The sequence below is a fragment of the Bubalus kerabau genome, chromosome 11 (assembly GCF_029407905.1).
Source record: "Bubalus kerabau isolate K-KA32 ecotype Philippines breed swamp buffalo chromosome 11, PCC_UOA_SB_1v2, whole genome shotgun sequence".
Taxonomy (NCBI): domain Eukaryota; kingdom Metazoa; phylum Chordata; class Mammalia; order Artiodactyla; family Bovidae; genus Bubalus; species Bubalus kerabau.
This window is the reverse complement of record NC_073634.1, coordinates 9,219,889-9,247,821: the sequence shown is the minus strand read 5'-3', so window position 1 is coordinate 9,247,821 and position 27,933 is coordinate 9,219,889. Positions and strand designations below refer to the sequence as shown.

Sequence of the window (27,933 nt, the reverse complement as noted above, 5' to 3'; positions counted from 1 at the left end):
ACTATAACATTTGCAAAAGCAAAACATACACTGCTGCTGCTGCTGCTGCTGCTGCTGCTGCTAAGTCACTTCAGTCGTGTCCAACTCTGTGCGACCCCATAGACGGCAGCCCACCAGGCTCCCCTGTCCCTGGGATTCTCCAGGCAAGAACACTGGAGTGGGTTGCCATTTCCTTCTCCGATGCATGAAAGTGAAAAGTGAAAGTGAAGTCGCTCAGTCGTGTCCGACTCTTAGCGACCCCATGGACTGCAGCCTACCTAGCAACATGGAACTTTGGAGCACTCAAGTTTTGTTTTTAGGAACCAGGAAAGGTTTCACAGAAGAAATAGCTTTTGAGGAGTTCCCTGGTGGTCCAGTGGCTAAGAGGCCGTGCTCCCAATGCAAGGACCTGGGTTCTGATCCCTGGTCAGGGAGTTAAACTTTGAAGATGAAGTTGGTGTTTTCCAGGACAAGAGCCAGGAGCAGGAGGACTTCAGGAAGAAGGAAATGAAGTGGCAAGACATAGCATGCAACAATAAACACCTTTTCTGGGAATTATGAGTATTTTTTGCTTGTAGAGCTTATGGTGGGGGTCCTACACTGCCATGACCACCATACCTTATCTCCTTTATTTTAGGCTTGGAACAAGGGGAAGACCTCAAGTCTTTTTTTTTTTAATATTTATTTTTATTTATTTATTCATTTGGCTGCTCCCGGTCTTACTTATGGCATGCAAGATCTAATTCCCATACCAGGGATTGAACCTGGGCCCCCTACATTGCAAGCACAAAGTCTTAGCCCCTGGACCACCAAGGAAGTCCCCTTTCAGGCTTTTAAGGCTAGTTTCCTAGTGGTTAAGGGAAAGGAGATCCAACTTCAAGGAAAACTTGTGTTGTGGGCTGAATTTTGGAGCAGAGTTTTAAAATGCAGTCCAAGAAAGCCTTTCAACAAAGGACACAGAAGAGTATGTCAAGCCTAACAACATGCTTTGTGTGACAGCAACCTACTTCCTGCAATTATAGATTCTTGTGCAAAGAAGGAAGAGGAGTCAGAAATCAGTGTACTAAACTTATCCTGTAACAGTAAGGCTTCCTTTCCAGGGCAATTTCATATGGACTATCACCCAGTTTTTATTTCCTAACAGTAATTTTCTCTTTTTATTTACTGCTGTACCATTTAAGTGCTCATCTAAACAAGTAGTCTGATGCACTAACTTCAAGACTACAGACTATACATGAAATACCTAAATCAATTAGCCTTAGAAATTCGGCAACAAAAGTGATCTGGAAAATTTGTGCAGCTTTGGAGTTTTTAAGCTGTTTTCCAGTGTTTTAGACAGGCAAGGCCTTTGGCACGTACCTTACACAGTAAATTCTTCATAAACATCCGCTCAGTGATTTTACACAATCACGCTCCCACGCTTCTCGGCCGGCTCGCGAAGTTCCCCGTTTCTCGCGGCGGGGTGCGGGTTGGGGGGGGGGTACTTCCCCAGGTTTCTGGGCACTGGAGCTCCTGTTGCATAAGCTCGGCCCCTGGCCACTGGGGCCTGGCGTGGCGCAAGCCGTGGAGTGATATGCCCACACCCGCTCCTCGAGATCCGCTGGGCGGTAGGTAAAGCGAGATGCTCTAGGACACTCGTGGATCCTGGGCCCCCGATTCTGGCGCCAAGGTCTGCGCAGGGAGTGGGGAGGGGCCAGGGCAGGCCACGCCCCCACAACAAGAACACGCCCTCCGCCGCCGCTCCGTCAGGTGCGCGTGCGCCCCCGCCCCGCCCGCCAGCCCCGCCCCCTGCCGCCGCTCCTCCAGGTGCGCGTGCGCCGCGGCACCGCTTGCAGACGGGACTGGCTCTCCCCCGGCTGGGCAGCGGGACTCCGCTTCTCCGCTCTCTTCGGCGGCCTCGTCGGCGCGCGCCCTCCGGCCCCTGCCGGGAGTCGCCCGGCTCCCGGCCGGTCCCTTTGTGGTCAGCCCGGCGGCGCGTCCATGGCGTGGCGGCGGCGGCCCGAGGCCCGCGGCGCTCTGGCGCTGCTGGCGCTGGCCCTGTGCGCTCCCGGGGCCCGGGGCCGGGCTCACGAGTGGTTCTCGGCTGTGGTGAGCACCGAGTACGTGGACCCGGAGACCAACCGGAGCGTGAGGAGCGTCTCGGAGAGCGGCCGCTTCGGCGACAGCTCGCCCAAGGAGGGCGCGCGGGGCCTGGTGGGCGTCCCGCGCGCAGAGGACCGCGACCCCGAGGGTTGCGAGGCCGGCACTCGCTTCCTCGTGCCCGGCGGCCGGGGCGCCGCGCCCTGGGTCGCGCTGGTGGCGCGCGGCGGCTGCACCTTCAAGGAGAAGGTGTTGGCGGCGGCACGGAGGAACGCCTCGGCGGTGGTCCTGTACAACGAGGAGCGCCACGGCAACCTCACCGCGCCCATGTCCCACGCGGGTAAGCCGCCGGCGCGCGGGGACGGGCGGGGCGGGGCGGCCGTCCGCTGGGGTCCCAGCAGGCCGCGAGGTCCACCGAGGGGCGGCGGTGATGGGCTCCGGATGTCGGGACCTGCGAGGGTAGCGCCAGCTTGGCTCGATGTGACCCCCGGTTCTCTAAGGAGGGAGGCGAGCCTCCGGACAGAATTACATCTTCTCCCCGTTGAGGTGAAAGGTGCCGTGTGCAGGAAGGAGGGCGGTGGGGAGAACGGAAAACTTTAAACCCTAAAGTCTCTCTAATCAGGAGTCCCTTGCCATTCAGTGTTTCCCAAAGCCAGATGCGGCTGGAGTGGAAGCTCTTTTCCAGGGCTTTGCAGGGTCTGGCAGTCCCTTCACCATGTAAGGCGGTGGCTCGGTGACACTGGTTTCTTCACTTTAATAATGTACGTCAGTATTCTAAACTTTAAAGTGAGACAGTCTGGATTTAACTGAGTCCTAAAACCCGGCCTTAAGTTGAGTATGTTTTCTCAATTGCTAAATAGAAGGTTGTAATACTGTCTCCATTGTCAGATTCCTTGAGTGGAGTTTAGATGAAAAATTTTAAAGTGATCATGCAGGAAAAGATTTTGTTCTTAGCTAGGCAACCCTTCCCACAGGCCGTTTTCCGAGGCAACAGGTTACATCTTCAAGCACTTATGAGAGTTTGAAAGGTTTATTTTGGAAGGGTTCTCATTCTCAGAAAGGGCTTCCTGGGTGGCTCAGTGGTAAAGAATCCTCCTGCAATGCAGGAGACTCAGGTTCAGTCCCTAGGTCAGGAAGATCCCCTGGAGGAGGGCCCGGGCAAACCACTCCAGTATTCTTGCCTGCAGAATCCCATGGACAAGCCTGGTGGACTACAGCCCATAAGGTCACAAAGAGTTGGACACGACTGAAGCAACTTAGCACACAGGCATGCATCATTCTCAGAACTGAAATTCCAAGTACCATTCGACTGATATAGAGTCTGACAGCCTTCTAGGATCAGACTCATTCTGAACTAACTGGGATCAAAATCTTTAAGGTTTCTGCTGCTGCAAGTCAGACATCCTTTTTACCCCTGTGCTTTTTGACTTTTGTTCGGTTTTGGCTTCTTGAATGCAAGTTCAGAATACCTGTAAAATGAGAACAGAAGGGTGACTTTGGACTTGGCCTGTTTTAGCAGAGTGATGGAACGGAAGTCAGTTCAGAGGTGGGGAAGTGAGACTGTTAGAATGATGCTTTCAAGACGCTTGATGGCGAGGGCTGGGGAGGTGCTGAGAAATGGGTAGAAGCTGGGGAAAGGTGGGATGAACGGCATAGTGAGTGAGGCATCTTGAAGTTGGATGGCGGAGAAGAGGTAACTGAAAGAGTCAGGGAAGGATGGCGGCTATGTCCAGGATTCTCGGAGCGGTTGACCTCTGATAGAAGAGAGGGGAATTCCTCAATTGCAACAGAGAGGAAGTGGGTTTGGGGAGGAAATGGGAGCAGATGTCCATGCGGTGGCATTGGGCAAGGCAGCACCTTTGGTGCAGTTATTCCAGTTGTTGTTGTACCCAGGTCCCTGTTTCTGCAAAACTCTCATGAGAAGTGCTGTCGGAGTTCACACAGCATTCCAGACGCATCCTGTGGACAGGGTTCTGTCGGAGAAGCGAGGGCAGTGTGCCAGGATTGTCCGATGCTGGGTCCTTGCCTTCACTTCTGAGTCTGCAGCTTCCTGTGGGCATTCTCTTTTCCATGGCAGTTCTTTTCCATCCACAATTTTCTAAATGTGCTTATTACATTTTTTGGTAATGACACTAACATCCTTCCAGGCTAATCGCACTTTTCTAACCATGGTTCAGCAATCTTGCTTGCTTATCTTATGGACATGTAATTTATCCAGGCTCAGAAAGCCCCTCACTGATGCTCATTTTAAATCTTCGTGCAAGCTTCTGTTACCAACCTCGGTGTCCATTTCAGTCTGTTTCAGTGTAAGATTAATTCTGTTTGAGGAAAGAGACAAAAGTAACAGTATTAGCAGTTTTTTGTAAAAAAAAAAAAGTGTGAAAGTTCCCAGTGCAGAGTCAGTTCTCTGCCTAGAGCCCTTTGAGGTAGGTGCTTTAACCCCATTTTACGGATGAGGAGACTGAAAGAATTGAAATGACTGGCCCCCGGGAACAAGGCAATCTATGGCCAGATCATTCTTTATTGCAGGGGCCTGTCTTGGCCTGTATCCACAGGATTCCAGTTGTGACAGCCAAAAATGTCTCCAGATATTGCCAAATGTCCAGGGGCAGAGAGGATGACAGTAACATCCCAGATTTGAACTGCTGACTTAAAGAGAGACGAATTTGGTAACAGTGAGACCAGTGGGTTACACAGAGGAAAAGCTGAAGTCCACTTAGTCTGTTGACTAGTCCAAGCAGAAATATAAGGGCCTGTGCTGTGTTGGTGACTAGAAATGGAAAAGAAGGTCCCTTCCATTCTGAAAACTCGGTCCCGCCAGGGACAAGGGTACAACTGTGTCATGTCTTTTTGAGAATGGATTGGAATTAAGAATGGAGTGAATGGAATTAAGTCAGAAGAGGAGCTGGCTTTGAAGACTTGAATTTTAAAGGTTACACAGAACCTTGACAGCAGCTCAGACTTTAGTTTTTCCTCTTTTGTCAGAATGTGGCTGGAGCCAGTAAAAACCACTGATCCGTGGTTCTCAGTGTTCCTGTGTGATACTGGGGGTCTGTGTACGTAGGTCAAGTGGCTGCTGCTGAACTCCAATTGTGATGATCTCCTCCCAAGTCTCAGAGTTTCAGCAATTTTTTTTTTCTGGCTGTGCCGGTTCTTCACTGCTGCGTGGGCTTTCCTCTAGTTGTGTCAAACGGGGACTACTTTCTAGTTGCAGGTTTCTCATTGTGGTGGCTTCTGTTGTTGCAGGGGCTTCCCAAGTGATGCTAGCGGTAAAGCACCTACCTGCCAAAGCAGGAGATATAAGAGACTGCGGTTTGGTCCCTCAGTTGGGAAGATCCCCTGGAGGAGGAAATGGCAACCCACTGCAGTATTCTTGCCTGGAGAATCCCACAGACAGAGGAACCTGACGGGCTACAGTCCATGCGGTCACTAAGAGTTGGACACGACTGAAGTGACTTCCCATGCACACATACTCTTGCATGGGCTTTAGGGTGCAGACTTAAATAGTTGCTGCTCCTGGGCTCAGCCTCTAGAGCACAGGCTCAGTAGTTGTGCGGCAAGGGCTTAAATGAGTTGTTTCTTGGCACATGGGATCTTCGTAGATCAGGGATTGAACCCATGTCTCCTGCATTGTCAGGCCGATTCTTTACCACTGAGCTACCAGGGAAGCCCGTCAGCAGTTTTTCTTAAACCTTGTTGCTTGACTGCTAAAATCCAGTACAAGATGTTGTGGACTTAAGTCATTATTTTACTGTGGCTCCAAAATAAGTTGTGATTTTAAGATAATATTCTATCAGGACTGTAACAGCCCTGACTGTAAGGACTGTTACTGTAATGCCCAAGGTTGGTTCTCATTCCTTTGACAGATGAATAGAGAGTGGCCAGTCTGGGCCACGTATGGCACCTGCTTGTGGGTAGAAATGCCTGAGACACGTATCAGCCTTTGAGGAGTTCACAGCTTAGTGGAGTGATAAACAGACCCTTCCAGGCCATGTGGTTGGGCCCTCAACAGAGTTATATGCCCACGTGCTTAGAAAGCATAAAGGAGGGGCATCAGTGTAGGTCTTGCAAGGGTGATTAGAGGCTATTTTGACCAAGAAGAGTAAAAATTGATGTAAGTCAAGCCGTTGAAACGAAAGCCTTTAGAGAGGATTGGCCTTGATGTGGTGACTGCTAGTTAATGACAGGCCAATCCTCCAGCTCACGTCTCGAGTGGCTGTTTAGACTGGCACTTTGCTTGTGTCAGCAGTTTACTGAGGCCAGGTGTTGGCAGGGCTGAAAGGTGTGTTTGGGGAAGGGGCCACTGTAGGGGTGGCGGGAGATGACACATGATAAGAAGTCCCTTAGCTTAAGAGAGATGTACGCTCTTTGTTTGCAGAGCGTGGGAAATGGTGTTTTATGAGTGAGTGGTGCTCAGTGATCTTGAATGCTTTACTCTCACAAATGAGCTAAACATTTAGATTTGAGTTTAGCTTGTATTTTGGTGCCCTAGGAAGAGATGGTGCCCTACAACCTCATAGCAGGTGGGATTAACTCAGACTGTTCCCAGAGAGCAGGCAGACAGAGTTGTGAAGGACAGCTTAAGTTGAAGGTTTCTGGGTGAATGTGGTATGGGGGCTATGTGAGGAGCTGTAGGACCTTTTGGGCAACAAGAATGGCCAAGACTGAAGGCCTGAGATGAAGTAATGCATTTAGCAAAACTGCAGATTGTTGAGTGCTATACTCGACAAATACAGAATATTCTTGAGCAAGCCAGATTTCTCCAAAGCAAAATGTGAAATTCTGAGACGAGAGTTGCATGTGTTTTTGAGTCCTCATCACTCATCCCAGCCAACCATAAAGACATTTGTGTTTTGCATGATAGCTCACGTTCCGGAGACGTTTCCATTCCATTCATATTCCATGTACTATTTCCCCTGCAAAGGGAGTCTCATATTCTCCTCACCTTGGGTCAGTTCAAGGATAATACCAGAAGAGAAACCAGTTTTTCAGGTCGACTCATTCATACAGAAACCATTCTATTGGGTCATCGCGTATGATGCTGGAGCTACAAAAACTAATAACAGTAGTCCTTGTGTAGTGAGGAGGAGGGATTCACCAAGACATTATATGTGTGTGTGCATGCTAAGTTACCTCAGTCGTATCTGACTCTTTGTGACCCTATGGACTGTAGCCCGACAGGCTCCTCTGTCCATGGAGTGCTCCAGGCAAGAAGACTGGAGTGGGTTGCTGTGGCCTCCTGGGGATCTTCCCGACCCAGGGATTGAACACACATCTCTTATGTCTCCTGCATTGGCAGACAGGTTCTTTACCACTAGCACCACCTGGGAAGCCCAAGACATTCTATAGCAGGTGAATAAAAAGAAGTGTACGTAAGAGGCATTGCTGTATCGTATACACAGAGGTGTGGGGATGCTGGACACCAAGGCTGAACCTGTGCTGAATCTTAATTTTTCCATGTTGGGTGCAGGACGGAGAGACTGTGGATGTTATTGGAAAAAAAGAAAACTTAAAAGGTCATGGGATTCTCATGCTGGATCTTTTAAGTTAATTTTTTTTTAATTTCTTACTTTTAATAGTTTTATAGTCATATTTACATACATTTACAAATTGTTAAGTTTACAGTTATGAAAGCATACCAGTTTTTATGTTTAGGCATATTAAAGTAGAATTATAATAGTAACCTCTCACCATTGGGTGTCTTTGATGTATTTTTCCTTCCAAAGGAAGCTATTTATTTTTATGTTTGTAAACTTTTTATTTTGTATCGGGGTATACAAATACCTTTAACAATGTTGTGATGGTTTCAGGTGAAAAGCAAAGGGATAAAATACATTTCTTGCTGCCTGCATCAGTTTTCTAGACCAGAAATCTAATCCGCCACTTTAAATATTTTAGTAGTTCCCGTCTCCTTCACTACTTTAAATAGTTTCCTAGGGAGGAGAAGTGCTACACTAGACTCATATGACCCTGCAGAATTTTGAAGCTGTAGACCAAGACAGTTTTTTTTTTTTTTTTTAACATATTTTGTTTGTTTTTGACAAGGTGGTAAGAGGAACTATTATTTTTCAAGAAGGTTTATGGTCATGTACTCTATGCAAGACCTTGAGTTACATCTAAGTTAGAAATACAACAAACGACCTTCCAGGAGTTAGTGACTGGTGGTGGTTTGCGGGGAGGGGCGGGCATTGCACATAACGACCTTTTTTGGTGATTGGTAGCAACACGAGGCTTGGGAAGGAAAACATTCAAAGGGTTTTTTCTTGCCCTGTCCCAAGACTTTGAGCGTCTTTGCCTTCTGTGAGGAAATTCAGCTCTTTGGTTTGGAAATCAGCTGTGACTTGCTCTCTCAGGCCGCCAGGGCTCTAAGACTGGCCCAGGGACGCAGTGATAGGACAGGGCAGAGCCAGGCCGGGGCCTGTGCTAGGCGCCCCTGGGGGCCGTGCGCCCAGCGACCCTGAGCTCTGCTGCCCTGCCTCCATTCATCCCTCAGCACGTCCCAGAAAAGCCAGTCATGGGATGGAAGTCTTCATTCTGATTTCATGATTTAAAGTAGTTCCTGAAGGGACTTCCCTGATGGTCCAGTTGCTAAGACTCATCACTTCCAATGCAGGGGGCCCGGGTTCAATCCCTGGTCAGGAAACTAGATCCCACATGCTGCGGCGAAGACTCGGTGCAGCCAAATGAATAAATGTTAAGTAAATATTTTAAAAATAGAGTAGTTCACAGAGGCAGTCTTGCTGCTATAATAGTTCAGTGGCTAAATCATGTCCAACTCTTGGCCACCCCATGGACTGCAACATGCCAAGCTTCTCTGTCCTCCACTATCTCCCAGAGTTTTCACAAATTCATGTCCGTTGAGTCGGTGATGCCATCCAACCATCTCATTCTCTATCACCCTCTTGTGCTCCTGCCCTCAATCTTTCCCAGCATCAGGGTCTTTTTCCAATGAGTGGGCTCTTCGCATCAGGTGGCCAGAGTATTGGAGCGTTAGCTTCAGCATCAGTCCTTCCAGTGAATATTCAGCGTTGATTTCCTTTAGGTTTGACTGGTTTGATCTCCTTGCTGTCCAAGGGACTCTCTGTACTTAGAGTGTAGCAAATTTTAGCCCTCAGCCCAGGCACAGTATTATTACTTTTTAATGATTTCTTGTAACTTAGTGAATTAAGAATTTTTTAGGGGAAAAACTTGAGATTGATACTGGAGATGCTTTCCATTCCAGGTATGTTTCTGATCACCAGAGTGTTTCTGCAGCCCCTCCCTTGAAGTTTCAGGTGCTCTCAGCTCATCCGCCATCTCTCACTCATTTAGGCGACAAATAGTTATTAAACACTTACTATGTGCCAAGCTGCGTGAGGCACTGGAGGCAGTGAGGTAAACTGGATACCTCTATGTATATTGAGTCACTAAGCAAACCAGACCAGTCACCAATGCAAATATGCTTTTATGACGGTGCACCGCCTAGAAAACCTCCCTTCTTTTTCTTGATAAACTCTTCTGTCCATCAAGATGCACTCCCTGCCCAGGGGAAGTTCCTTCCCATCCCAGAAAATATGATCACCTCGTTTCTGCAGCTTTTCCTTATTCCACATTATCATTCAATAATCAACAGTCCAAATAGAAAAATTGTCATTCCCATTGTACAGCTGAAGAAATAGTCTCAGAGGACCCAGGCGTGAATTGTCAGGGGCAGGTCAGGGGCAGGTCGGAGCCCAGTCTGGTGGTCCCGAAGCATGTGTTCCCCTCCCCCTCCCTGACCCCCCGCACTCACAGGGGGAAGGCGGAGACGCGAGGAGGAGCCGGGCCTTCAGGCCCTGGAACTGGCTCTTCCAGGTGCTGCGTCACATTGAGCAATTCTCTTGAAGATGTGTCAGCCCTGGTCTGTAAAATGATCACTCGCCTCTTTCTGCCTCGAGTGATGGCACAAACGTGAAAAGGCTTGAGAGCTGGTTTCTGCATTAACGACCAAAGATTGTTCTATGAGTATAGAAATTGTACCTGTAACCATAGCATAGAAACGTTTTGTTTTCTGTATAAACATGGAGACAGGTCCGTGGGGTTCACTGTACTGTCCTTTCTACTTTAGTATGTGCCTGACATTTTCCATTAAAGGAAGCTTTTTTAATTTATGAAAAGGGTCTTCAGCTTACAAGGCACCCTGTAATCATACATGGTGTAGTTCTCCTAATTGCTTCTGTATTTGTCTTTCTCAGCTACTAGCTGTTTATTTCCCTGAAGGCAGGAAATACCTTGCTCCTTATTGAGCCTCCCCAGGGATGACATAGATCATTCTGTGAGCACTCAGGCAGCCATGGCACTTGCCAAGTGACACTTTTAGGGCTGGGTCACAGCATCGGCTTCTAGACAGGAGCCACCTTAGAAGGTTGCTCTTCTGAGGTTTCAGTAACTAAATCCCCACGGCCGAGGGCCACAGCGGATTTGCTACAAATTAAATTTCTCCCCATAATAAAATAGTGTTAGAATGTGGTTTCAGTGTAATGCTGGAGAACAGTCTTTAAATGTATTTTTTAGGTTAGTTTTTGAATGGATAATACGTACACAGGGTAGGGAATTTTTACTATGTCCAGCGCTCTCCCCCCACCACCTCCACCAAGGTAGGTGGTGCTCTGTGTTTGTGTGACCTTCAGGGCTGTTCTGTATTGATATGACCACATAGACCTCTTGTCCACACAATTTTTTTTTACATGATACTTTTTTTTCCTCCTCTGTCTTGACTGCCATCAATATTAATAGAGCTGCTGCCTCAGTCTGTACACATACTATAATTTATATAATGGTTTTCTTGTTGATGAACATTTAAATTGTAATAGCAAAAACTTAGAAAAGGGACTTCCCTGGTGGTCTAGTGGTTAAGAGTTCACCTTCCAATGCAGGGGGATAGGGAGTTCCAGAAAAACGTCTGTTTCTGCTTCATTGACTACACTAAAGCCTTTGACTGTGTAGATCACAACAAACTGGAAAATCTGAAAGATATGGGAGTACCAGACCACCATACCTGTCTCCTGAGAAACATGTATGCAGATCAAGAAGCAACAGTTAGAACCAGACACGGAAGAATGGACTGGAAAAAGAATACATCAAGGCTGTATTTTGTCACTCTGCTTACTTAACTTGTATGCAGAGTACATCATGCAAAATGTCAGGCCAGATGAATCACAAGCTGGATTTAGGATTGCCAGAAGAAATATCAATAACCTCAGGTATGCAGCTGATACTCTAATGGCAGAAAGAGAAGAGGAACCAAAGAGCCTCTTGATGAAGGTTAAAAAGGAGAGAGAAAAATTGGCTTAAAACTCAACATTCGAAAAACTAATATCATGGGATCTGGTCCCATCACTTTGTGGCAAATAGAAGGGGATAAAGTGGAAACAATGGCAGATTTTCTTTTCTTGGGCTCCAAAATCACCGCAGATGGTAACTACAGTGGTGAAATTAAAAGACATCTGCTCCTTGAAAGGAAAGCTATGACAAACCTAGACAGTGTATTAAAAAGCAGAGATATCACTTTGCCGGCAAAGGTTTGTCTAGGCAAAGCTGTGGTTTTTTTCAGTGGTCATGTATGTTGTGAGAGTTGGACTGTCAAGAACACTGAGTGCCGAAGAATTGATGCTTTCAAATTGTGCTGGAAAAGACCCTTGAGAGTCCTTTGGACTGCAAAGAGGTCAAACCAATCAATCCTAAAAGAAGTCAACCCAGAATATTCATTGGAAGGACTGAAGCTGAAGCTGCAAAACTTTGGCCACCTGATGCGAAGAGCCAGCTCATTGGAAAAGACCCTGATGCTGGGAAAGATTGAAGGCAAGAAGAGAAGGGGGCAACAGAGGATAAGATGGTTAGATGGCATCACTGACTCAATGGACATGAGTTTGAGCAAATTCCGGGAGATGGTGATGGACAGGGAGGCCCTGCAGTCCATGGGGTTGCAGAGTCAGATATGACTTAACAACTGAACAACAAAAACATTGAATTGTACACTTGTTTAAAAGAGTGAATTTTATAGCATGTGAATTATATCTCACTAAAATTGCCTTTTCAAAAACAAAACCCATTTGTGTTTTCTGCAAGCTCACTTCATTTTCTTTGTCTTTCTGTTGCTCTTTTTCTTATAGGAAATTAGTTTTTATCTTTGTTATGTTAGATGTATTTTCGCCTTGCTGGCCATTTGCTCTTTTGATCTTGAGTCCTTGATTTTGCTTTCTTTTAGTCAGAACAGACAATTTTTGTTTTTATATAATTGGTTAGTTGCTCAAATATGTTTTTTAAAAGAAGTTCTGAAGGGACTTTTCACACTTGGAAAGGTTTTTCTTCAATATTATTTATTTTTTAATGTCCATGTTTCTTCTGGCTTTTCTCGGTTTTTTTCTTTTTTATATATTTACATCTTGGATTTTTTTAGAATTCAATTTTGGCTTTAAGTTGTGAAGAAAGGATTCATCTTTCTTATCCTTAGATGGTACTCAGTTGGACCCGTACTATTTTTTTTTTTTTTTAACCATAGTCCATTTTACCCCTTTGATTTGGAATCCACTTCTGTCATTTACTGAATTCTTTTATGTTTTGGGGTCTAATTTCTGGGCTGTCATATGCTACTACCACACTGTTTTAATTATTTTGACTATAAAGGCTAGTTCAAGTTTTCTTGTTTATAAAGTTTTCCTAATCTTGATTATTTTTCCCCTAAGTGAACATTAGAAGCAGAATTTTTAGGGTTTTTAAAATCCCATTGATAATTCTAAAGATTAACTTATAGATGAAAAATGAAAGTGTTAGTTGCTCAGTCATATCCAACTCTTTGTGACCCTCATCAACTGTAACCCGCCAGGCTCCCCTGTCCCTGGGATTTCCCAGGCAAGAATACTAGAGTGGGTTGTCATTCCTTCTCCAGGGGATATTCCCGACCTAGGGATCGAACCTGGGTCTCCCATGTTGCAGGTAGATTTTTTACCATCTGAGCCGCCAGGGAAGCCCAACTTATAGATAGATTCATGTAAAATTGGACTTTATATCCCTTCTTTTTTATTTCTCTTACTTTTTTTTCCTGTCTGCTCATGCATTCAGAACAACATGAAATAATATTGAACAGAGTAGGAATTCTCAGATTGCTTACCTGAGTTAATGGGCACATTCAGGCATTTGTATTAATATTTATAAGTGAAATCAGTATTTGTGTGTTTGGTTTTTTTTTTACCATGTTTGGTTTAATTATGCTAGAAATAACTTTAAGACTTCTTTTTTTATAAAATCTGCTGTGGAACACTTATATATGTTGCTCTTTAAAGATTTGAGAGTAGAATTCTCTTGTGAAACTCAATGGAGAAAGTGGGGGGGCTCTTGCTTTCGAGGGGTATTTCTTAGTGATTTATTCTGCTTCTTATATAATCAGTCTGTGTTCTCCTTGGTCACCCATGTTGGTAACTGGGGTTTATGTCCATTTTATCACAGTTTCCAGTCACATGTGCGTGGAACCATACTTTCTCCATATCTTATTTTGTGTTCTCTTGTTGATTGCTTTGTTCTTTACTAAGGAACAGGAAGCATAGTGGTCATTATGGTTAGCTACCCAAAAGGGAGAGAAATTGTGGAACTTGTGCAGAAGGACATTCCGGTCACCGTTACCATCGGGGTGGGCACCCGGCACGTCCAGGAGTTCATCAGCGCTCAGTCCGTGGTCTTTGTGGCCATTGCCTTCATCACCATGATGATTATCTCGTTGGCCTGGCTAATATTTTACTATATACAGCGCTTCCTATACACCGGCTCACAGTTCGGAAGTCAGGTAACTGTCTCTCTTTAACTTTGCTTTTTAAAACATCATTTGTAAATATTTCCTGTGTATTTTTTTTGAAACTATTAGACAATACCCTTAATTTCATTATTTATAATATTTAAGTCATTGATATATGGGAGTTTTTTTAAATACGTTTTAAATTAGAATATATTCAACTTTATGTGCTATAGGAAATCAGGTCACCTCTCACTCCTGCAAAGATCCTCTCTCCTTTCCAGACATAAAGGGATGACAAAAAGGCATGAAGTTGGGGGGGACATGGTTGTGTTTTGGAAGAGAACCGGGCCTGCCTGTCTCCACAGTGGAGCTGCATTCAGAGCCATTTATCTGCGGGGGTGCTGCCTCAGTAGCAGCAGAGCAGGGCCCTGTGGGTCCCACACTCACCTGTTGTCTTGAGAACCACCCTTCCTGGCTGTTCAGGCAGCAGATGGTCATTGCTGGGTCACCTTCTGCCTCTGACCAGGAGGCCTCTGTCCTTTTAGGGGCCTTCACAGATAAGTGTATGGAGCCCCGTCCTCAGCTGACTACTTTCTTACCAATAATCAAACATAAGATTGGTTTCTTCTTCAGGCATGAAATTGAAAATAAGTATTCTTGATCAAACAGCTCCTAGGTTACACATGACTGTTCTGTACCTTAGGACTTAAATGGTAGTTTTTTGTTGTTGTTTTTTAAGTTATTTCATTGTAGTCACCAAACTTTTGCTTTTTATGACTTTTTTCCCATAGCTTGCTTACACTATATGAATTTTTAAAATAGTGACTTAAACATTTCAATAATAATAATATTTTTCTTCCCTAAGAGCCATAGAAAAGAAACAAAGAAAGTTATTGGGCAGCTTCCTCTTCATACTGTAAAGCATGGAGAAAAGGTAATATTTTCATAATTGTTTTTTGCTTGTTTATAATATAAATCTGGGGACTTCCCTAAGACTTTGCCTTCCAATGCAGAGGGTGCGGGTTAGATCCCCTTGGTTGGGTAGCTAAGATCTCACATACTTCTCAGCCAGAAAAGCAAAACATAGAGCAAATTGTAACAAGTTCAATAAAGACTTTAAAAATGGTCTACTTTTTTTAAAAAACCTTAAAATATATATATATGTATATATATAAAATACCAATCCATTTGTATGTCTCAGCTAACAGTGTTGATCATGGAGTTTTGGCTAGTTTGTTAATTTTGACATGTGTGTTTATTTTAAAGAAAAATTGACTGAAACACTCCAGTGTATGTGAAGAGCCTTCTATACCTGTGCTGCCCAGGAAGGTACCCCTAGCCACATACAGCTGTCTGAATTTAAATGAACTAAATTAAACTGAAAACTCAGCTCCTCAGTCACCCTGGCTGCATGTCAGATGTTCAGGTGGCCATACTGGTTACTTGCTGCCAGACTGGATGGTGCAGTCAGTCAGACACAGGTGACTCTGAAGGAACATAGTTTTATGTTCCTCTCTCTACCAGAGACACTGAGGCTTAAATCCACCTCTGTTAAATCTTATACTCTGTACATTCTCTCTAATTCCCTTAATTACAGGGAGAAAAGACGGATTTACGGAGAAGAGGAGAAAAGATGTTGAGCCCTAATCACTGGGCCACTAGGGAAGTCTCTAAAAGGCCAAACTCATGGCAGAGTTCAGAAGCATTTTTGCAATAAATCCTAAGTTTCAGAACCTCATGTTCTTGAGGGTAGGTTCCTTACAAGGAAAACAGTTGCTAATGCAGGAATAGTTATCCTTTTAATGGTCCCTTTTCAGTGCTGTGAAACGTTGAGGTGACATAGCTATGGGTGGGTTCCATCGTTTGGGTTTTCTTCTTTTCCTCCATGAGTTGTTGAGACCTGGTCCACGCCGACACTGCAGCCTCCGATCCCCAAGTGCCCTTGGGTTCACATCTCCTCCTGTGACCTACTTAAAGGATTAAAGCTTCAGGATAGCACTCGTTACATTTATAGACCTTTGATTTTAAAGCTTTCGGATCAGATATTGACGGTTCCTGTGGAATATTTACCATTAGGATACTCCAGGAATCATTGTTGGCTGCATTCTTTCCCGGATGCCTTACATTGTAGTAACAGTGAATTTGCAGGCTTGGTGCAGAGTCCAGGTTTCTTTCCATGTGGCTGTATTTAAAAGGAAAAGTGAAAAAAAAAAATCCCATCTCATGGGAAGATTAACATATGATTTACAAATTACAAGGGTCCCTGGTGGAGTGGCAGGGAGGCAGAGAGAGAGAGAGTGTGTGTGTGTGTGCGTGCGTGTGTGTGTGCGCGCGCGCATGTGCACGTGGGGTGCATGCATGCCTGCTCAGTTATGTCCAACTCTTTACAACCCTGTGGACTATAGCCCACCAGGCATCTCTGTCCATGGAATTTCCTAGGCAAGAATACTGCAGTGGGTTGCCATTTCCTTTTCCAGGGGATCTTCCCAATCCAGGGATCTAACCTAAGTCTCCTGCATTGGCAGGCAGATTCTTTACCAGCTGAGCCATCAGGGAAGCGCCCCCTGGGGGAGAGAGTCCCCAGCAAGTATCTTGAGACAGGCTGTGCATTCTGCTAGGAGTTGTATGATAAGCATACTTTTATGTTCCTCTTAAAATGTATGTTCTACTCTCTGGCAAGAAATCTGTCCTTAAGTATGAGAAGACATAGATTCATATGTGTAATTTACTGTATAAAGTCTTTGAGAACATAAGTCAATTGATATTACCCTCTTCCTGTACAGAACAATTTTGAAAATATGCTTCTACAGACTATTGTCAGAAATAATAGTTAAAAAAAAAAGAAGTCTCCATAAATGATCCATGAGGTATATAGCTGAATTTTCTGGCAATCTTACATGTTTAATTTGTGCAAATAAAGACTGTGTTTTTTCTTAAATCTGCATCTTGTTGAGTTCTGGAGACTGGGTATTTCCTAGTTTTTCTTATGGACTCAATCACAGTAACGTATAAGCTTGCAGACCATTAGGGAAGTAAAAATGATTTCATCATTCTTTCTTGGCATGTGAAAAAACATGATAATGTCTAGTTGAAACATCTAATTTTAAGTTCAGTGACAAAGTTAATTTTAGTGCAATCTTTGATAGCAGTATCCACATATAAAATCAGTTTTTACTGCTTGCTTGTTAACAAGTGACCCATGTGCTTAAAGATACTTTTAAATAATTACATGATGACTCTGAAGCTGTGTTCCATAAAATTAACTTGCTAAAGCTACAGACACTGGTAACTGAGTCCCTATCCCAGAGTCCTGGAGGAGAGAAACTCATTGGCCAAATTTGGGTTGGGTGACCAGATCGGCCATGCTTATTACTTTGGTTGATGGGCTGAAGCCAGGTGGACAGATCTCGGTGGTACCCAGGGAAGTGGGATGAGCTGACACCCCCAGAAAGGTCATGACCCACAGATTCTCAGAAGCTGAAATTGTGTCACAAGACTGCTTCCCCAGAAATTTTTGTTTCTTTTCACTTTGTTAACTTGATGTAGGAAAAAGTAACTCGAGCTTCCCAGTGGTAAAGAATCCACCTGCCAATGCAGGAGATGTGAGTTTGATCCCTTGCCTGGGAAATCCCATGGACAGAGAAGCCTGGTGGGCTAGAGTCCATGGGGTTGCAAAGTTGGACATGACGTAGTGACTTTAAAAAAAAAAGGTAACTTATTTTAATTTGTGGCTCTTTTATCACTAGTGAGGTGAATATTTTCAGATACTTAGTCTTAAAATATCTCATTTGTATTTTCTCATCTGTGGGTTATAACTTTGCATGTTCTCATCTACAAGTTATAACTTTGTTCTTTAGCATATTCTAGTGAAACCTCTTTTGTATTATATTTCCAGTGATTCCAGAAAATGTATATCTTATTAGATATTCATTCTCTTTATAAATTTTATATTTGAAAAAAAATTTATTATAATAAAGCAGGCATTAGCATTTCTACAGCCCTTAAAAATATGGTCACTTAAAAAAATGAACAGCCTCTTACTTAAAGAGAGAAGGAAACGGCAGCCCACTCCAGTACTCTTGCCTGGAAAATTGCACGGATGGAAGAGCCTGGTAGGCTACAGTCCATGGGATCGCAAAGAGTCAGACACGACTGAGCGACTTCACTCTTCTTTCTTTCTTATTTAAACATTATTAGTGTCTGATTAGGTAGACAATGAAATTTTTTCCTTTTCAGACAAATTCTTTTAAAAATAAAATCTCTTGATAGTGGTAAAGATAAATACCAAGTAGAAATTATCTGTATATAATTTCAGGATGTACCAATGCAGACTAGAATTCATCATTGTTTTAGTTGACTTGTGGTGAGTTTTGTTTTTGTTTAGATTTTGTTGTTTAGTGAGTTTTACCAGGAGTATATTATTTACTAGTGTTAGTTGTTTGGTCCTGTCCAGCCCTACAACACCATGGACTGTAGCCCGCCAGGCTCCTCTGTCCATGGGATTTCCCAGGCAAGAATACTGGAGTGGATTGCCATTTCCTCCTCCAGGGGATCTTCCTGACCCAGGGCTTGAACCCAAGTCTCCTGCATTGGCAGGGGGATTCTTTACAGTCTGAGCCACCACGGAAGCACATACTGTTTGCTAAGAATACAGCAAATTCTTTGCTCTTCTTTTTTGCAGGGGATTGATGTCGATGCTGAAAGTTGTGCAGTGTGTATTGAAAATTTTAAAGGAAGGGACGTTATCAGAATTCTGCCATGCAAGTACGTTCTCTTACTTCCTGAGATGTTAAAAAATCACAAGTTTCAGGTTTCTGACCAAAGAGTTAACATGTCTTTCAGGATATGAAGATCTTACTATCAGGTGACATCTTGTGATCATTTCACCTCTTAGAAAAGCAGCTCAAAGTCTTCAAGGTCCTCTTGTACTGTTTTACTTTAAGACTGTTTTGCTTGAAGACTTTAGGTGACCATTAAGACCCACTGTCTCCTTTTGTTGCAGATTGGCTTTTAATCTTATAGTCAAGGAGGCTTCAGTACAGTCCTGGGGGTCTATACTGTACATTTATCAATGGAGAAAGTCTGCCATGTTGGGAGAAAGGAAACTGAAGCTGACCAGGTGAAGGCCCTGGGGGAGAGGGCCAGGGACAGTCAGCAGACCTGGCTCAGGCTCTGCTATTATTACCATTTTTTTTTTTTTAGCTTCTAAATATTTTAATTCTTATGTTTTAAACTAGTGAACATTTTCCCAGACATTTATTAGAAATGTTATCCTTAAAGACATTTCCTGGTTATGTATCTTTATCTGTTATTTTTCTATGGAGATGCCTTTTTTCTTAGATTAGGCTCTGCTATTATTTGCACCCTGAGTTTGGATTCTTTTTGAGGTTGTGTGAAATAAATATTCCTCCTTTATTTAACTAGGCTTTTTTTTTTTTTTTAGCAACAGAAATTTGTTTCCTTTTTAATCATGAGATGCTTTGATAACTTTTCTTTAAAAATTGCTTTGTCAGCAGAAAGGTGTACAGAGACTATGTTTTAAAGCTGGTCATTTTAAATTCTGCTTTGCACCGATTAGAACCAGGTCACAAGTTAGTATTTAGTTGTGCCTCACTTTATGTTTGCAAGTGTTCAGAGTATATACCAGTACTTGATAGGAGATAAAGTTCTCAGGAGTTCTGTAGAGGACATCAAGTAACGAGGATCAGAATAACAAAATTAATTTCCCCGCATCAAGATAGTGAACTTAAGTCTGCAGGAGTTCATGTGGGTTGGTGTGCCGGGTGCTTAGTGAATTGGGGTCGGTGTCAGTTGACGGGGTCCTGTAGAACATGATGAAAACAGAAAAGAATTATTGTTCTAGGCTGGTTGGAGGCAAGTCCTTCTGACTTGAACGCCACACAGTGAGCAGCCAGGTTTCCTTCTACAGGAAATGGAGATGCTCCTGACGCCCGAGCTGGGACTTGCACTCGGGTCATAAACAGCTGAGTGTCTCCTGAATGTGCATGTATCCTGGTCGCCTTAGTGGGGTTTTCATTCCCTGCCCCCAGCCCACCCCAGTTTTCTCCTGTGATTTATTTCAACTGATTTCCCAATGGAACCAACATATTTATTTTTCTCAAAACTATTCCTCTGGGTCAATTTCAGTTTAAGGCTGGATAGGTCACAAGACAAGCTGGGTTGGACCACCTTACGTCCTTACCTGCTGTTGTTTTTAACTGCCCTGACAGGTTTCCCTTAGAAGAAAAGGTCTTTAGACAGTGACGACAGCAATAATAATGAAAAATTGCTGAGGATTTATAGTGCCCACTACTATAGTGCCTAGTAGCCACGTGGCATGTGGGCTCCTCAGAACAGCCTTTGGGGTAGGTACAGAGGGGCTCAGGCTCTAGTTCGCAGTCATAGCATCTGATCACACAGCTGGCCTCTGAGCCTGACCGGTGTGGTTCTGATCTCCACACCCGCTTACCTGCAGCACAGATAAACTGCAGACTCATCACCCGAGAGGGGAAGTGAGCCAGCGAAGACCTCAGTAAAAGAGAATTCATACGTGATTTCTTTTTTGGATTCTGAAACTAATGTGTTCATTCTAGAGAAATGTAGATGCTACAAAAATACATTAAGACAAAAAATAAGTGTTTTTTTAACTTGCAACCCAAAGATAACTTTAATATTTTAATTGATATTTTGTTGTGTTTGTACTGGAGTCACTTTATAGAAGATACTGTCAGTTTTTTATTGGTTTGTCACTGTTAGTTTACTCTTCAGTTTCTTAGGTCACATTCATTCCCGAAAGGCTGACAGAGGCACATAAAAATACATACAGCATGATACAGAAATAAACCATGCTGTTTTCGTACAGTGAAGGGGGAATTTCCCTCTCAATGCCAAATTCCATTTACTTTGGAAAGTAGAACAGATAACCTCCCAGGGTAAGTGGATACACTGGAATTTTGATATGACGGCATTTAACTTGTAAACAAGAAGATGAGTTGGTAGGATGTGTTATTTCCTTTATAAGATATGAGCAATTGTTTTAAGACATTAACACGTACTTAATTTTTTTAGGCATATTTTTCATAGAATATGCATTGACCCATGGCTTTTGGATCACCGCACGTGTCCAATCTGTAAACTTGATGTCATCAAAGCCCTGGGATATTGGGTTTGTTACGTTTTTGTTTATATTCAATCTCTGCTCCCCTCACCCCACTGCCCCCCATTCTCCCTGAGTGATTTGCTTCTGTTCCTGACCAGAGAGGCAGGAGGAGTGAACCAGATGCTCCTTCTAGGATTCTTCTGGTTCCTGAAGAAATTTTCCTCTACATCAAAAGTAAATTCTTAAGACATTCCCCAAAAATCAATGAACTTACAGGGTTATCGAATAATACACTAGGTGTATGCTTAAAGTTCATACTTAGAGTGGTATTTTTGCTATATGTTGTAACACTCTGCAGGGTCTTGTAGGTGCTGGTCAGTGTCGTAGAAATAATTATTGTAAAACATCTGACCTGCAAGGAGCCAGGTGCACATTTTACATACAAGGAAGCGAAAGCCCGCACGTCTGGACACGAGCTCTCCCGAGACCTGGGTTTCAGAGTCAGATAGCGCAGGGGAAATTCCTCCTGCAGCGAACGTGCTCCATCGCTTTGCCATACTGAGCTGGGCACAGGGCCGCGCTCAGAGAATAGAGCCGGGAGGGCGGAGTGAAAGAGAGCAGGTTATTGCAGCTGTGCACTGAATGACTTACGTGCGTCAAAATGTTGACTCCTGGCCCCTCTGGGAGGGGAGCGCTGTTCTAGTAACCACCTTTAGAAACCAGAAGCACGAGCTTAGGGAGAAGTCGCTCACCTAAAGTCACAGGTGATGTGATGGGTTATCAGCTTTCAGGTGTAAGTTTGCTTAATTCCAGGGTCAAAGCTCTTAACTAGCCTCCAACCCAAAAGAGGGAAAACAGGTTTTCCTAGATTGTTATACTTTTAGAGTCTAAATATAATCTGTTACTGTCCCAAGATACTCTTGGTTAAATATAAATTGTTTTGAAACAGAGATCTTTGAGAGAAGTAATTTAAATATCAGATAATATTTTTCTTGTTGCTAAACATAAGATGTTTTTGCAACATATACTGAAGAGATTTTTTTTTTATGATAATGAATTTATGTGACTGTATTAGCCCTCAAGGCTGCAGGCCCCTTCAAAATATTTTTCGTTTTCCAGTTCAGCATATCTTTAAAAGAGAGCTAAGGGACCACACAGTGTCTTAATAACCAGTGTGATTTTTGGTGAATTACAGTGTTTAGGTGTGAGTTGCAGAGGCCTCACTGTGGATGCACAGAGAGGGAGGCAGAACTGTGTTACTGGACCCTTACCCACCTGGATGTCTAGAAAGCGTGTCTTTGCTCTAGAATCTCTAATGTTCATTGATTGGTTGGTTTTGATAACTGGCGGCTCTCCTCAGCTTGGCGGGTGTCCTGGGCTTTCTTAGTGACCGTGGCGTGTTCCTCTCTCACCCAGCCCTCCTGGGACCATGTCTTAAACAGTGGAAGCCAGGGATTAAACAGGAAGTTTCCTGGCAGTTTTCCTTCTCCTTTTCCTCCTGTAGATTCACTCTGAAACGCCTTTTGAGTTGCTGTCTTCATTAGTTGGTAACTTTAGACCTGCTTTTCATTTCTAAACATTTGTGGAAAAGGCATTCCATTGACCTTAGCATTGAGACTGTTTTTGGAAATGTATCTACGTATATTTCACGTGTTAAAAATCCAGACTCATTTTACATCATGTTGTCTTGCTTTCAGAACGTTAGTTTCAGGAGGCTAGAATATGTGTTCCCAGAAAGCTTGTTTCCTGTTTTGAAGAAACTTACAGTAATTTGAAATCACACTTAAGAAATTAACTTGTCTTGCCTTTATTTATTTATTTTTTTAATTCTTTGACAGACCTGTCTTTTCCTTTAGACCCGTTGAGCCTCCTGCATTGAGTTGTAGAGAGTTTTACACTCTCCTCTCATGTGGTAACTAGTTCTAATTTCCACAGGGAGAAAATGACCACAGTGAGAGCAGCCATTGGCCCTCACAGACTCCAGAGTGGCACCTGACTTTGCAGCTGTGAACGCTTTGACATGCCTCTTGTCCCTGTCGTGTTTGCTCTGGGGCCGGCCTTTATCAGGGGTGTGCAGTGCTGGGTCTGGACGTGGCTCTGGAGAGACAGAGCTGCACAAGGCTCCACCCTTCTGCTCACTGGCTCCTAGGAGTTCCGCCATCTGGGCTGGCGGGGGGCAGGTGTTCACCCCACCCCGCTGGCCAAGGAGGCCTGTTTGGAGAGTGTGGGACACAGACAGGGGAGGCCTTGACCCTGCCAGCGGCAATGGGAGCGTTCAAGGAGGGCTTTCTGGAGGGACATTTGAGCTGCATGTTAATGGATCTGCGTATCACAAGTCAATGGCGAGTGACCACGTGGGGTCTGAGACGGGCAGCTAGTTCAGCCTGGCAGGTATTCAGACAGGTACCTGGAAAAACAGATCAGGGCAGGCTGAGTGGGAGCGCGGGTGCGACAGCAGCCCAGCAGGACTTGTTGGTTGGTGTGGCAGGCGTCTTCTCTGGGGGTGCCTGTGGGAAGGCAGTGAGCCACGCGGTGGTTCTAGAACACAGGTGGGGCCGGCAGCGGGAGCAGCAGTGCCTTTGGCCCTGAGGACCCCAGGAGTGGAGTGGGCAGCTAGGCTGTGCGGTGTTCAGTCTCAGCCCAGGTTCACAGGAACACCCACCCGCCCCCAGTCGGCCTTTTACCAGCAGATGCATCCATCACAACTTTGGCGTTACTCAAAAAAGTTTCTGGATGGCCCCCAGGTTTTGAGACTCAATGAAGGGGTGCTTGTAGGGCCTCCTGTACCCACTTTCCTGATCTCATGGGGAAGTGGAGGCACACTGGGAGCAGACAGACACCCTGTGCGGAATAATTGGTGCTCTCTGAGTGAATGGGGGCAGTCTGCACCCCCTGATGATCAGGAGCCTGCTTGTCTCCTGAGCCCTGGCCGCTGGCAGCAGTTAGGGCGGTCTTTCAAGGTCAGGGCCCTGGTCTCAGTGGTCAGCAGCCAGCCAGGCTGCTCAGGAAGTCAGGAAAATGCGTTTGTGTCAGAGCTTCACTTTCTGTCAATACATAGTTTAAAAGGTGGCATCGCTTGTGTCAAGGGGAAAAATGGTTTTTTGGAGGAAAAGCATTTAGACCATGAAAAGCTACTTAGAAGTAACTCACTTTCTGGTGATGCTAAGAAGACACTGCTGATGTGCTTTTTGCAATATTGGTGTTTAGATAGTTTGTTTGAATTATGAGCAGATGATGATAGATAAGCTTGATGCTGTTACTGAGAAAAGGTGTTTTCTTTGCTCTAACTCTCAAGGGCGAGCTTGAGGACGTGCAGGAGGTGACTACCCCAGAATCTCCCCCTGGGGGTGTCTCGGCTGCAGATCTGAGTCTCACGGTACCGGATGGTGAGAGAAGTGGCACTGGCAGCTCCGAGTCGCCCTCCACCAGTGACCCCGTGCCTCCCTGTGATGCCAGCTTTAAAGAGGATGCAGGTGAAAACACAGCCTTGCTGGGTGAGTCACTGGCCGGTTACAAACACAGTGGTGTTCCCAGTGCTTAAATGAAAGTGAAAAAGCACATAAGGTGCAGAAAAAACATAACGGAAAAATGGAAACCACAGTCTTACCCCTACAGACACAATACTGTTTCAACATTTCGATAAATATATCTCAGATTTTTTTCTGTGTGTGAGGAGGAGGAGAATATAATTCATGTGTGGTAACCCGTTTCTTCCTCTTGGTGTACGAAACTCTGTATCCGTAGACGAGACCCGTGATTTTGTGCAGCTGTGTGCTAGCGCATTCTGGGTTCAGCATAGTTTCTGTAAACCACATCCTGCTGCTGGACTTCTGTATCAGTAACACTGAGATAACTTTAGTGTGTATATTTACCACCTGTCTGTCTGTGTCCTCCTCATAGGTAAAATAGAAAGAATTGCATTTTTTAAGTTACTGATGCAACTACCTTCTTTTCATATTTGTTGGTCATTTATATTTCTTTTCTGAGTTGCCCATTTCATCCTTAATTTATTTTTCTATAGAAAAATTAACTTTTTCATATTGGTTCTAAGAGCTCTTTGGTCTTTGCTTTGTTTTTTATCTTGTCCAGCCTTCTCATACTTTGCATGATTCTGCCTTTGATAGAATGCTAACTTAGGAAAGTCTTTCTCGGGGTTATTAACTTACATTTTACTAACAGTTGTGGTTTTGTATTTTATGCTTAAATCTTTAATGCATAATGCACATAGCTTCAGAAAAGATTTAGCTCAACTATTTTTCCCAAATATTTAACCACTTGTCAGTTTTTTAGTGATCATTACTTGTGAATAATATGTTTTGATATTCACAAGGCAAGGCAAATTCCCTCATCTTTATTCTTCTTATTTTAAAATATTTCTGAGCTGTTTTTCATTTTTTAAGATTAATCTTTAAAATCAATTTACCATGTATAAGAAAATCCCATGAAAATTTTTATTATAGTTGAATTAATTTATAGATTAACTGAGAAGAATTGATGCTTCTAATTTTGAATTTGCCAACCTGGAAAAAGAAGCATATTTTTCCACATTGGTAATATTCAAACTGAATTGGCTTGTCTTTTTTTTGTACATTTTTAGAATCTAGGAGGCAAAGATAGAAACGTGAGAACTGAAGTTTTAAAGCAGAACCAGAGGAAGAAAGAATGCATTGTGTAAGAAAAAGGGAGGATGAATTTCAGAGAATTAGGAAGTGGAAAGCTGGATCGCGTAGGAGTTCTCCTAGCCGGGTCTCCTGCTGGGAATGAACCGCCCTGTTTTCAGCAGTTCCACTGCAGTGAGCCCAGATGCATTTCATTGTAATTTTTGCTGTTTCCTTCAGTCTCCAGAAGGGAAACGAAATTTGTTTTCTCTACTACTTGACTACCCTTGAGATATTTCAGGACAGGTAAAATTCTTAAGCTGAATTTCTAAGTATTTGTTCACCAGTAAATTTGACAAGTAATTTATGTGTTAATATTATTTCTAGCCTACCATCATAACAACATCATTTGAGAAATATTACATTGGAAAAAAGTTAATTCTTTCCAGCCGACCTTAGGACTTCCAGAGTATAATGTAACTTCATTAGTAGCTAACCTAACACCCTCTCGACCCTCAGGAGCATCTGGAGATGAAGATGGGGGTTATTAGGGCAGCCCACTCCCTGGAAAAGGTGTCTGCAGCAGTGGGCTCCTCTCTGGCCCACTTGACCTCAGGTCTGCTTGTAGGTGAACTCACAGTGCTTGGCTCTCCTAGTTTTGAGGAGGTACTGTATTCCTGAAAGAAACCTTCTGTGCCAAAATTATTCTGTTCTCCTTTCCTAGTAACATCCTACTGGACTCAAATGCCAGTTTGAACCTCTCCGGGTCTCCATTTCCAGTCTCTAGATTGGGGATAATGATGTAGCCGTCTCTAGCTTGTAGGGTCAATATACATTGCCCAGTAAACGCAAGCTGCTTGTCTTCATGGGTCGGTGATGCCATCGCTGCGTGTTTGGAAACACACTCTAGTTAATCCCAGCAGCTCAGCCTGCATCTTTTCTGTTGCACAGTGCTGACCACATGCTTGCTAATTAGACTAGAAAAGCCCTCATGCTCTACGTGAAGCAGGTGTTTTTATATTTTCTTAGCTCTCTGTCTGGAATAGGTTGCTGTTTCTCCATGTAAGTTTTATTTAACATTTCTATAATTTGTTTCATGAATGACAATCTCCAAATGTAACAGTGTTTATGTAACCAAAGCCCAGGATATGCCCAGCGACTAACACTGGCTCCCGTTGCTTTGTTGTAGAGACAGGCAGGAGTGACGCTCAGCGTGACGGACCCGCCTGCTAGCGCGCGACCTGTGGACCGTGTCACGGACAGAGCCTGGGCTCGAATTAAAGGACATTTTATTTTTGTTACTTTAGTGCATAGTTTGTATATGTGAAAATAATGTACATTCTTTTACCTTTCAGGTTCTAATTTGGTATACAAAGAGCTATTTTATTCTTTCAAGAGACTTTTTGATTAGTCTTGATATATTTATCTATTGAAATGTATCATAAGATGATTCCGTCTTCTCTAGGATGGTTCTAGCCTAAGCTTGACTCTAGACTAGTTGAAATGGAGTTGCATGATTATATTCAATAATTGGTCATGCAAGTTTCCCTGGAGGAAAGAGTTTTTTCGAACATTAAACTTGTCAATGTGATGAGAGAAGTCTTTTGCTTTCTTACACCTCTGTACTTTAGAGAGATTTCCAAACCCAAGAGCACTTTCATTGTTGTTTTTTAAATTTGGAATTATGAGAAAAGTACGGGTGGGCTTGAGTAATTTTATTTCTCCCTTTTATTACCTAATTTCTTCTAATAACCTTGATGGAGAGGGAACTTTTATCCCCTTTTTTCTACAAATAAAAACAGCTGTCACATGCAAGCATGAAGTCCTTCATTGCTGGCTAAGGAAATGGGGTAAACAGACTCTGGTGTGGGTTGTTTGGGGGGTTTTTTTTGTTTGTTTTTTGAGGTAAATGATGAATTTACTGATTCCAACTACAGTTTAATCTTTACAATTAAAAGGGTGATAGATGGAGACTTTCAGTTGCTGTTAAAATAAACCAGTAACCAGTTTTCTAGATTAATTTTAAAGCCATGGAAAAAAGCAGTGAACTTGTTTCATCATCTCTCCCGTCTACTCTTGTTTGCTGTTTTCCTTGAAGGTAGGGGAATTAGGCTGCTCTGAAGCTGTGGGGGCCACTCTCTAAGTTGAAAAAGTGATGAAACAAACAGTGGGTAAGACTGCACTCCCGCTGCAAGGGCTGCAGGTTCGATCCCCGATGGGGGAAGTTCTGCATGCCACAGGGGTGGCCAGAAAACAAAACAAAACACACACATTGTGCTCTGCTGTCACTTCTTAGAGGTGGAAGGTCCAGAGTGAGGAAGAGTTAGTTTTTTTGCAACTTGAAATTGTAGTCCTTTGTATCTTCCAAACTGTTTACTGTGTACATCTTTATTTGATGGTAAAAATAAATGTTTAAGTATATAATTTTTAAA

At 43.7% G+C, this 27,933-nt stretch overlaps 1 protein-coding gene across 2 annotated transcripts; it reads left to right on the top strand.

Moving 5' to 3' along the window:
* Positions 1-1,802: 1,802 nt before the first annotated feature.
* Positions 1,803-27,933, top strand: RNF149 (ring finger protein 149). Of its 2 annotated transcripts, none has more exons than XM_055539459.1 (7): positions 1,803-2,398; positions 13,611-13,855; positions 14,670-14,738; positions 18,486-18,568; positions 20,873-20,969; positions 24,199-24,397; positions 26,691-27,933. In XM_055539459.1, exons 1-7 carry the CDS (start codon positions 1,960-1,962, stop codon positions 26,732-26,734), a joined length of 1,176 nt encoding a protein of 391 aa, XP_055395434.1. In that variant the 5' UTR covers positions 1,803-1,959; the 3' UTR covers positions 26,735-27,933. The 2 variants fall into 2 exon arrangements, with proteins under 2 accessions (XP_055395434.1, XP_055395433.1); XM_055539458.1 differs by having other exon boundaries at positions 13,605-13,855.

Bases quoted from the DNA above. Each gene is read 5' to 3' on its own strand.
- RNF149 (XM_055539458.1), top strand. From the start codon at position 1,960: ATGGCGTGGCGGCGGCGGCCCGAGGCCCGCGGCGCTCTGGCGCTGCTG. The intron at 2,399-13,604 runs GTAAGCCGCCGG...TTCTTTACTAAG, and splicing joins CGCGCCCATGTCCCACGCGG to GAACAGGAAGCATAGTGGTC. The intron at 14,739-18,485 runs GTAATATTTTCA...TCTTTTTTGCAG, and splicing joins CTGTAAAGCATGGAGAAAAG to GGGATTGATGTCGATGCTGA.